Genomic DNA, 11,973 nt, shown 5'->3' on the forward strand with positions numbered 1-11,973 from the left:
TTCTTTTTAGTGAGGCAGATTTGCACCGACTCGCAGGGTCACCCTTTTAGCTCGGAAAAGTTTCCTGATCGCTGATTGGTTGGACAAGATAATTCTAACCAACTAGATAGCAGGAAACTTTACCGAGCTAAAAGGGCACTTCTGCGAGTCGCTGTGCAAATGCGCCTCATTAAAAAAAATTGAGCATAGTTAATTTACGATTTTCTACCTGATGGTTTCCTCTTTGAGACAACCTCTTTGAGACAAAAGATGTATTTTATATTTCAATTATTGATATTTTAACATAAGAACTTCTAATATATATATATATATATATATATATATATATATATATATATACTGTATATATATATATATATATATATATATATATATATATACTGTATATATATATATATATATATATATATATATATATATATATATATATATATATATATATATATATATATATATATATATATATATATATATATATATATTGGTTTCCAGTCATATATATATATATATATATATATATATATATATATATATATATATATATATATATATATATATATATATATATATATATATATATATATATATATATATATATATATATGACTGGAAACCAATGTCTGCTTCACATTAAGCTACATAAAGGTATGATTTTTTACTCCAAAATTCAGACTTTAACTTCACAGCTCAAAAATTAAAAAATCAAGGTCCCTAAACCATAGTTGAATCTAAAAGTATGGTCTAATATTTAAATGATTGTAGAATTCAGAGTTCATGGAGCATCCCTTCACCACCGAAAGCTTACTTTTTATTTTAGCATTATAATTACATCATGGTAACTATGACAAATTTTCACAATTCATCATATTAGACTTATTTTATTTCCATGTAAATGATCAAATATCCTTGTGGAATGATCTTCCTAATCCGGTAGTTGAATCAGTAGAACTTCAAAAGTTCAAAGTTGGAGCAAATGTTTTTATGTTGACCAGGCTGACATGAGTCTTTTTATAGTTTATATGTGACATATCTGTTTTTGATTTTGTTAATAGTTTATATATCTGTTTTGACTCTGCTACTGTTTTTAGAGTGATATATTGTTAATTTATTCTTATCATTTATTTATTTCCTTTCCTCACTGAGCTATTTTTCCCTATTAGAGCCCTTGGGCTTATAGCATCTTGCTTATCCAATTAGGGTTGTAGCTTGGCTAGTAATAATAATAATAAAGTTACACTAAATGAATCTATCGTTTAAAGTACTGTATTGTGAATCATATATCATAGTACAGTACTGATATTTAAAGCACTTTTAAAGATTTTTATTAGTTATATGTCTAAGCTCTTATACTGCTTTTATCAATCATGAATGCAGTACAGTACAGTATTGTAAATTTCAAATGTTCAGTTTGTCAGGAACATATCAGACAGACAAAAATATAAATTTTTTATTTTGATTTCATAGTAATGTATACAGAATGGTCCATACTATGGATCCTGATGTGCAGACTTGCAATATGGTTGAAACATTACTGTACTGTAGTTTGAAGGTTATGAGAACAAAAATATTGAGAGAGAGAGAGAGAGAGAGAGAGAGAGAGAGAGAGAGAGAGAGAGAGAGAGAGAGAGAGAGAGAGAGAGAGAGAGAGAGAGAGAGAGAGAGAGAAAGTTAACTACTGTATACAATACAGATTACGGTGTCTATTGTGACCCATTAAATTTTATATTTTTTTTCACTTCTCATACTTTATTTAAATTATTTTTTTGCATTTTCTATTTTATTTTATTTTGGTAGTTTTTAATAAGTTTTATCTAATCTAAGAATATGGTACATTACAGTATATTGGTTTCATTAATTAGATTTTTTTTTTGTACATTTCATTTTCAGGCCCTACGTGTGATGCGCCATTTCCCTCCCGAGATGAGAGTGATGACAGCTGTACGATTCAGTAAGGCTCTCTACGCCCAAATTGTTGCAAATCGGTATGCCCCTGACGTCAGGACTGGATGGGACCTCCCGTTACCTGCTCATCCTTCCTTCAAGGCTCATGATCTTGGCATGAAACTGGTCAGTCACTTATGCTATAAGTTACCTGAGAAATTGGGCTACACTAAATGAATATAAAGGGTAAAATTTTATTTTTTTCGTATATGACTTGCACACCTCTATCCTTGCTGAGGCCTGACTCCAATGAGATTACCTTAGTATGGATACCTCAATAAAATAACCATTTCTTATTGTAATTAATTATTTATTTCAAACAAATATGTAAAAAGTTGGAATTTGCTATACTCAATAAGTGCCTAGAGTTTGAGAAGGGTATCTGATAGTAGAGTTGACTACAAGAAACCTGTACTCAATTTAGAATCTGCCTTCTGGATGAAATCTGTTGAATCTGCCAGCCTTGAAGTTCAAGTTTTTTAGTTTCAGAAGAAACAGGGGTTTACCAACTATGCTTTACTTATTTATTTTAGGGTTTATTTTTATATTTATATTTAAATCATGAGCATAAACTAGGTATTATGTTTTAAGCGCATACCTTCTGAAAATGTGAAAGCCTCATTATTTGGATAGTTACACTACATTTCCTTTAAGAAGCTGCTCAAGCTATAGATTTCTTGAGGTGCATTCAATATTTTCCCTTTTTGAATAACAGCCTTAATGAAAATATAATATTGATAAGAATGTTTACAACATTGTTTGAGGAACCAATTAAAACACAATGAGAGTGGGTCCAGTTTATTCAACTGCAACCTTTTCTTTCAGTAAAAGTTATCACTCCAAAAAAGGGATTTTGACGAAGGAAAAATCTATTTCTGGGCTCAACCTGTGTCGCTCCGTGAAATGCTCCTTAAAGCACCATTTCAAAGGTATAAATACTGCTTAAATATACCAGAGAAAAAAGTTGCATGGAATCCCAGGAATATACCCAGCTCGCTCACCCCTCAAGGGTGTCGGTATTAAAACTGGGGCGAGTGATACCACTACCAGAGGTTTCTTTTCCAATTAGACTTCTCCCTCCTCAAAATCCCCCGTTACTACGAGGTGTCGTTCACTACTCATAGTTTCGTACATGTAGATGATAATCATAGAAAGAGAAGAAAAATACCTGTTATAAATCTATGAGAAGTATAATGCCTGTTGTAGATTTTTACCATATATTGTTTATTATTGCTTTTTCTGCCCAAAATTATTGGTAGCTTGAATAGTATGAGAAGAAAATTATCAGTACCGGTTATTTATATTTTCCATGCGGAATATTGAACTTTTTTCTGTTCAAGAAATTATTGGATGTGAAAGGAGATAAAGCTTTGTTGCAGACCATGTTTAAAAAATCAGTTATATTCAAAATACTGTACCCTCCCCTCAAAAAAAAGCCAATTACAACAGGTATAGCTATTTATTTGGGTTAAGCTTATTCCAACTACAGTACTGTATATTATTTTGATTATTAACATATTTTTCCCAACTATATATCCTAGAATGGATTTAAATTTTGGTTTAATATGTTACTACTGTAGTAACATGTTTTCCTATTGTAATATTTTCCTTACAACAATTTTGTTAAATTTATCACAATAAAGAATATATATGAATGGGAGATTGCCTGTGCGAGAGATTAATTTCTATGGATCATAAGGGCCAGGTCAAAGCTATAATCAAAGGATGGTGTCAGCAATTTCCGGTGTAACTAGTGTACATAATTACAAATACCTTCATCTTTGATCTCATTTAAACATTATAGGCTTGCGGTTTTGAACTTCTAGTATGCACAGCTGGTGGTGTGACCCCTGTGTCCACACCTACATCAGAACCGTGCTCTCCAGAAGATGCTCCAACATCCAAACTAGATCTGGCAAACAACCCAAAATGGATTCGCTATCAACAGTCCCTGTCCGAAAAGGGATATTTTCGGGTATGGTCGACTTTATTCTATTTGATATACTGTATGTGGAATATTTATCATGTTTTCTGGCATTTATGTTGCAGCCATACAGCTATTATTAAATCTAAAACACCTTTTTTCAGGGTGAGCTAGAAGGATCAAAATTATATAAGGAATTGGAGGACCGTGCTCAACAGTTTTTCATCACTAACATGCTGTCTGGTGATGGATCCAATGTTGGTGATACATTATCTGCTGGTGCTATCATAATTAAACTGCTTAGTAAAGTGAATATTGATTATGAATTCTACAAAGAAAGGGCCACTCGATTAGTTCCTGCTGATGGTTAGTATGCATGACACTTCTCTTGTTGCTAAAAGGTAATGCATTTCAGTGATAAAAGTTTTTCCTTTAAAGATCAGGTTTGAGGTACACTTTTTATGTGATATTACATTGGAAAGTAGTAAACCATTAACTCTTAACACATAAAATCAAAGTGACCTATTTCTTACGGGGCAAAAAATATTTATAGTAAAGTTTTAATTTGCAATCACCATTGCTCAAGTAACTGATATGATGAATTGAATTACAACTACAAGTGATAATTCTATTGGACAAAAAATGGACGGCGCTATCAAATGAAAATATCTTCTGCAACTTTTATCCATTATTAACATAAAAACTCCGATTATACATGTCCAATAAGGTTTATCCAAGATTTCTAATGCACAGAGAAGTAATTTTTGCAGAGAAAATAAATGTAATTTAAAATAAGCTCTTGAGTTTTGAAACTTGAGTTTTGATTATGACAGCTTAGTTTTGGTGACCAATAGTCCACTGGTATTAATAAATATTTAGAGGACATATTTGGTATGAGTTGCAGTGTAATTTTTTGAGAAGACAAAAGATGTTAATGTTCCCTTTTTCTTGCAGATGATAGCTGGCTGAATATTACACCTGATGCTTTGGATGAATGGCTGGAATCAAAATTCGGAACTAATGGTAATGAAGTACCAAAGGGAGCAAGCGAGGAGGAAGTTATGAATTCACTCTCAGCCTTTTTAGGTCATATGTCTGATTTGGAAGGTGCAGAAGTCCCTCAGGATTTGCAAGATCGTATTAGGAAACTTTCAACTCTGTCAACTCGGAAAAGTTCTTCAAGTAAAGGCAGAAAGGTTTCTAACCTTTCAGTTCACCCGCAAGTACGCAAAATCTCCAATCAGTCTAATATATCTGAATCATCTAACAGTTCTGAGATGTCATCCTTTTCGAACAAAGTTGATTTCAGTGCTGATTCCTTTACGGATGCTTTAGCAAATGTTCTAGGTAAGTTCCAAAACCAGAAATTTGTAAGGTAGGGCCTACATGATACATCCTATAGTACATGCAATTATTATTCTTTTATTTGAAATCAGAATAGCATAAGATCATAAGCCGCAGTTTTTACCATGCATTGCAAGTATTGTCATCGTTAGTGTTATGGATGGCTTGTTAGATGTTTAGCCAAGTAAGGGGAACACTTGATGCAAAATGTTATATGATGGTGATGGTAATACTTATTATTATTACAAATTTAATCTTATCATTGTTGTTATTATTAATGAAAGTTTAGCCAGAGTACAAGTACTGTTTTAAATTTAATAAATGGAGGACTTTAATTTTACAGTACTCATTTTGCGTACACTATACAGTAGTAGATAAAACTTGTAATGGAGTTAATTTTGTGCAAGTGATATCATTCATGTATAAAACCTACAATTTACATTGTGGTGGACTGTGCTTTGTTTTTTTATGGCTTGCATGTGTTATTTTGAAATTTTGATAACATCTACAAATAGGAACATGTATGTGTATTAAGAATCCACAATTATGTATCGTTGTATGCTTTAAAAAAGCAGGAGCTTTCACTTCAACTGAAAAAAGTGCAACAGCCACTGTATTTTTAAAATATACAACAATGTATAACCGTGGATTTTTGATACATGAGATTCTTAGACAGCATGGTGTTTTCTTCAAGTTATACGAACATGTATTTTATGTATTTATGACAAACCATCAGATAACTAAGTATGTAAATTTAAAACCCAGAAATTTTCAGTCAATTTTATGGCTCATCAACCTTTATTAGTGACTTTGCAATTAGAATATAAATACAGTAATCATGAATTTGATAGGTTTCTAAGGTATGAAGATTTTTCTTGAAATTTAAAACTGCCTATTGCTATCATCTACAAGGCTGTTTTGTGCTAAAAAACACATTGGTTTATAATGAAGGTGTAGCACCCATGTACAGTTAGCAATCATTTTCATGCTGAATTTTGAGGTGTACCCAACACATTTCCAAGAAAAGTACAGTATCTAAAAATGCTGCTGTATTTTGTCACTTGCACTTTATTTTACATGAATATGTTCATGCTATTGATTGTTTTTTTTTATCAATCATATCATTCCCTTACAGTACTTTGCAATCTTGAATTTCCCCATTTTTATGGATGATTGAAGAACATTTATTCACACAAGCTCCATTTAAATCCACCTGTAGGAATCAATGATCCTCTTCACTTTTCATGTGCCAGGCTTTTTGCTTATTCATAGTTAATCACTATCCTTTTCTTTTCCCTTACACTTTTCATAATGAAAGAATACTTCTGGCAGTTGTTGGTAGCAATGGTACTTCCTGTAGCACCTGTCTTATTCATTTTTTTATTTTCTTTTTTTTCCTAATTGAAGGCTCAATATACAAGTTTTCTTGTTTTTAAACCTATGCATTTGGGATTTATGCATGATGATTAGTATCGAGTTGTTCTCATGTTAGCACAAAAAGTTTTTTTTTTTTTTTTTGTTTTTTTTTTGTTAACAATGTGTGCCAAATTGGAAGAGGTCAAGTCAAGGATAGTGTTAGTGTCACTAGGCTGGGCTTTAATTCTTCTTATATAATTGCGTGCATCCTGCCAACATCATTCCTAAAAAGCAGGATATAGCCTCTTAAGGACCTTTACAACCAATAGTTGTATTGGGTTATTAGAGATCTGTTGGTCTCAGACCTTTTCATCTTGCGTCTGTTCTCTCAAGCCTTGGTGAAAGAACTCCTGAGAAGTTTACTTCAGCAGCAAATAGACCAACTTTATCAGCTTAGACACCACATGCTTCTCCTTTATGGCAATCTCTACTCATGGTATGAGAAATCAGGGGTTCAGCTCCCCTTAGTTGAGATTGAGACAACAAAGAGCCCTGGATTCACCCTCAAGATACTCATGTCCTTTGACTCCCAAATGTACAACCTCAACAAGGATACATCAGCCACTCTTTTGACAGAGAAAAAATGGAAGGTGTACAATAAATTCTTCTTTACCCCATGGGAGCCTTGGATCCAATAATATTGAGAATCTGGACAGAAGAGGAAGGCAAAGATTTGAGTGGTAATAATCATCAGTTTTGTTAATTTCAACTTGTACATTGGTAACCCCAAGAGTTTTAAGGCTTTAGACTGTGTGGTTGGGATCAACAGGCATTTCAAATTCAGCACTGCTGGCATATTTCTTAGTCCTGAAAGTGACAGGAGGTTAGTACCCATTCATCAATCTCGCTCTCAACCCCTACCAGGAAGAAGGGAGCTTCTTGACATTATTGGGCCTCAAAATTTATATATACTGTATATGTAGTAGTCCGCTCATTATCAAGGAAATATATCTGCTTTGAATGGGTAAGAAAAGTAATTAGGGTTTTGGGCTCTGTGATTTGTCTTGGCTACTTGGATGGCTGGCTGGTGAAGGAGACAAGGGCAATATAGTAGCAACAGCATTTAAATCATTTTTGCAGTCTGTGTCAGTTTTGGGCCATCGTCTCAGGAGAAGACTGACGTGTTTCTTCAACGTGTTCTACATACCTCAGCGTTAATGGCTTCTGTGGCTTAGTTGCACCATTCCCTGCTTTGTCTTCTCTTGTTCCATAAAAAGCTGATGTATCTTCAAGTTTACCTATCAAAGTTATAGTCTGCTGTGTTGGTTCAAGAATGTAATTGGGTTGTGGTATCATAAGAAATCTTGAAGGATCTAAAGTTGTGGTTAGACCCTGGTCACCTCTAGGTAAAAGAACCCTCGAGTCTTTGTTTTCTTGATATCATATTCACAGTCATGTCAAATCATGGATGGAGGATTGCTCTTCTTGATTAGCAGGAAACAGGTACATGATCATTGGTAAAAAAGGAAGTAATATAGATTTCCTTAGGTTGAAGGTTTTCTTATTTGACCTTCTAGCATTTGTTATATCACTTGAAAGATAAGTTTGATTATAATTGCATATGACAGGGCAAATCAAAGTTTGAATCTCTTTGTCAGTTGGCTAGCAGTTGGGCAATGAATGTCAAAATTAATCCCAGGAAAGAGCCGAAGGAGACTAGTTCTGTCATTAGAATGAAGGGCTAGATCCAGAAGTATGCAAGCCTTTTAGGCAACTCTGGTGTGCGTCATTGTTATATCTGTTGACACAAAACTTAGTTGCAAACTTCCACTCTAGTGTTTAACTTATCCAGACCCAATGGCTTGAAATCAGGATGTGATGTTTTGGTTATGGAATAACATTTTTTTTTATACTTTTCACCATTCAGTCTCATCACCTATTACCACATGATGGTGTTAATTGCTCCCTTTTGACCTAAGCTAGATTACTTTGTAGATCTTTTTGAATGTTGGAGGTCAGTCATAGAAGTCTCAAGGTGGAAAAGGCTTGTCAAGTTGCCTTACTAATGAAGTTCCTTGGTAAACTCTAGCTATCCTGTCTACATGACCGGAGATTGATAAGCAAAGCTTTAGAGTCCAAGGATTTTCTCAGATGAATCTGCAGCTCTTGCATGATCTTTCCTTACCTGCACTACAAATTTTGCCTATCCACAAGGAGTATATTCTGTGATTTGTGTAGTAAGAGGAACACGCTGTCAACTCAACCTTTAATATGTTCACCAATTTTGTTTTTGTCATACCACATGAAGAGGCTGTATATTTCTGTGACTAGAGAGTTTAAAGCCATTCTTAAGAGCTTAATAGAATATACATGACTGCATTATATCTCATGACCTGAAATGGTTGATAATAATTTCTTTGAAGATATACTTTGAAGGGGGATTCAGCCACCCAAACATTACTTTTCAATGTTTAGGGGGAGTCTTATTTAAACTCTTTGAAGGGTATTGGGTTCATAATGGTGATCCAGTTGGCATATGTATGAATAACTATACTTGTTTGGAAGAAGGAAAGACTATGTCTAGGGTCATGTGAGAGATTGATTATGCATAAGGTGGTTGATGAGTTCTTATGAATATTTCACCTGTTTTGTTTCAAGAAATAACTTTTAATCCCCAGAAAATTATTTAATAAGTCTTGCTAAGTAGCAAATTACATGTGTTTGTTAAATGGGCACTTATAACAGAATAAATGATTATCAGTTTGATGTATTTTTTGTGGATAGAAAAATACTTTAGTGGTTGCTAAATGTCTGTTGTGTGGTTTGTTCTTTATACAAGACTATGAAAAAAAAAAATTATAAAATAGTCATGCAGCTTCACATCTTTGGCTAACAGTGATTCAAAATGTAAATTGCCTGGTTTGATGTACAGACTGTGTTTATTATCAGTGGAAGCTGTTCTCACGCACCTGTTTGCAAATTGGCTTTCTTTTATCGAGTAATTCTACTTTGCAGAATTTGGGGTTCCAGAAGATGATTACTGGAATAACTCTGAGGATGAATCATCTGGAATGAGCAGCTATGGAGAAGAAGACTTGGGTGATGGAGGTTTAAGTCGCAAATCTTCAAATACTTCTCAAAAATCGTCAACATCTGCGTTTTCTGCAACTTCTTCCGGTGTTGATACTCAAATGAAAGAATACATGAAAGAAATGGAGCGAGAGTTGGCTGCTACAAACCTTGGGAATACCTTTGCTTCAAATGAAGATGATGGCGATGATGAATTTGATGACGTTGAAAACTTTGAACCTGTAAAGGTTGATATGAGAGCTGTGCAGGATTTAGTGAAAACATACACAGCCCAGAATGGTATGCCTGGCCCAGCGTCATCTCTTCTTGGCTCAGTTGGAATGAAACCTAAAACAAAAAAGTAGAAGTTTAATGTATCTGCTTAATTTTGTAATATAATGTATCAAATTGAGTATCATGTGTCAGGAACCATCATTAAAATCATTCTGATGAGACTTGAAGGTGCACTTAAAACTGGTAGTGTTTTGTGTCGTCGTGTAATGTGTCACCAGTAGTGAGACATATAAGTGAAAAGTTTTAATCATTATAGAGTATTAACAATGCACTTAAGAGGACTGCTGTGTCGAGACTTTGCTGGTGCCCATTGGGCCTATTGTCATATATTTGTAAAATTTTGAGTACATACTTTTGAAGCGGTGCATTAATGGTTTGCTCAACTGTGATTTATTTTAAGTTAAGATTATGTCCATTTTTCTCAATTGTAATGAAGAGTATTTGATATTAGCTCCAACAATTATGACATGACTTTCCCTTCAGTTTAGTGCTGATAAACTTGAAACTTTGTTGAAGGGAAATCAATTCTGGACAGTATCTTAAGGTCACCTTCATGTGATAGTAAGAAATGGGTATTATATTTCTACTGGGTTTTACCCATAGAAGCTGAAACGTTTTAGTCCATTGTATGGCATTATTAATACTTAAGATTAATTGGCTTTAGACCAATAAGTATTTTGATAATCAAGATAACATATTTGTGGTCATGAACGAGAGGCATTCTTAGGTTAGTGATTAACTGATACTCATGGAACTTCATAATTGAATTCATATATAATATATTGATTCAAAACTGTAAATGCTAAAATTATGAGTAACCAATATTTTACACTTCTTTCTTGACTATCTTCTCTAAAGCTAAAATTAAGCCTTTAGGATAATTCATTGTATTATAATTTATTTTATTTAATTGGCTTATTTATTGACGAAAGTACATTGGGTACCTGTGCAACATGAAGCTTTATTCATTAAACCATTTTGATAGTTTTCACTTTGATAAAGATGTGCATAATTTCTTTACTCTTTCACCAAGATAATATTAGTTGTAATGTAATTTGCTCAAGACTTTTAATTTCATCTCATGTATGTTTATAAGTAGTTTTTTGTGTAATCTTGAGCTTTTCCTGTAGCAAAATTAATTAACGATGTGTACTGTATATCTACTTCTATTAAAGAAAATTTTTTGTATCTTTGGCTATAAATATACAATATAGGCATTATGTATTTTGTTATACCCTTGGGTACTCCTCTTCTTCTTCTGCTTCTTCTTCTTTTTTTTTTTTTTTTTTTTTTTTTAATTTTTTTTTTTTTTTTTTTTTTTTTTTTTGGAGAAGTATAAGTTTAAACCTATATATCAATCATAAAACATCTTCAGTGCAGCAAGGTTACTTGTCATTTACCTTCTGATCCTACTTTCCAAGCTTTTTTACTATGTACTGCACGAGTAGAAGCTTGGTATGTTGAAGTAGTGTGCTGGTAGTACACAGTTTTAACTTGCATAAGAAGAGGTATTATATTCCATGGAAAATTAGAAAATAATAAAGGTTTTAGAATGTGTTTAGGTTAAATTAAGAATTATTTCTGAACTTCACAAAGGACTACTTTATTGGGCTCAGTAATTGATATTAAAGCTATTGTGGATTCAAACTCTGATAAGGTCTTATATGGAACCTCATTCAACTTTATATATTTAAGTAATATACAGACCACTGCCTTAGTAAAACAGAGTATTGTATTTCAGTACAAAAATGTGTATGACCAAGATTTTACATAAAATGTTTTGTTCAAAATCATGGGAATGCCCTTTTAGTGAAGAATATTTCCAATCTCTCACTGTCTCCTTATTTATCTGTGCTTATGATTTTAAATTGCTTACTTTTTCATATTTGAATTGAATACATAAAAGTGTTTCACTTCTCACATAAATTTTGTATTATTCCAGGATCATCTTGTGGCAACCTTTTGACTTAAGCCAGCTTGCTTTTACCCCTTAGTGTTCCTAATGGAATTTGCCCTCTTTGCATGAAACTTACTGCTAGACCTAA

The 11,973-nt window shown here is 33.1% G+C and overlaps 1 protein-coding gene across 1 annotated transcript; it reads left to right on the plus strand.

The window, feature by feature from the left end:
* Positions 1 to 1,882: 1,882 nt before the first annotated feature.
* Positions 1,883 to 11,139, plus strand: LOC137634101 (protein ecdysoneless homolog). Its single transcript, XM_068366324.1, has 5 exons — positions 1,883 to 2,067; positions 3,746 to 3,916; positions 4,030 to 4,231; positions 4,820 to 5,212; positions 9,581 to 11,139. Exons 1-5 carry the CDS (start codon positions 1,900 to 1,902, stop codon positions 9,997 to 9,999), a joined length of 1,353 nt encoding a protein of 450 aa, XP_068222425.1. The 5' UTR covers positions 1,883 to 1,899; the 3' UTR covers positions 10,000 to 11,139.
* Positions 11,140 to 11,973: the final 834 nt, after the last annotated feature.

The sequence above is a fragment of the Palaemon carinicauda genome, chromosome 44 (genome assembly GCF_036898095.1).
Source record: "Palaemon carinicauda isolate YSFRI2023 chromosome 44, ASM3689809v2, whole genome shotgun sequence".
In the NCBI taxonomy this organism is placed as follows: domain Eukaryota; kingdom Metazoa; phylum Arthropoda; class Malacostraca; order Decapoda; family Palaemonidae; genus Palaemon; species Palaemon carinicauda.

What these genes read in the sequence shown, in the direction of transcription:
- LOC137634101 (XM_068366324.1), top strand. Translation starts at nt 1,900, where the DNA reads ATGCGCCATTTCCCTCCCGAGATGAGAGTGATGACAGCTGTACGATTC. An exon ending in CCGAAAAGGGATATTTTCGG is followed by an intron (nt 3,917 to 4,029) that starts GTATGGTCGACT and finishes ACCTTTTTTCAG; the next exon opens with GGTGAGCTAGAAGGATCAAA. An exon ending in TGCTTTAGCAAATGTTCTAG is followed by an intron (nt 5,213 to 9,580) that starts GTAAGTTCCAAA and finishes TCTACTTTGCAG; the next exon opens with AATTTGGGGTTCCAGAAGAT.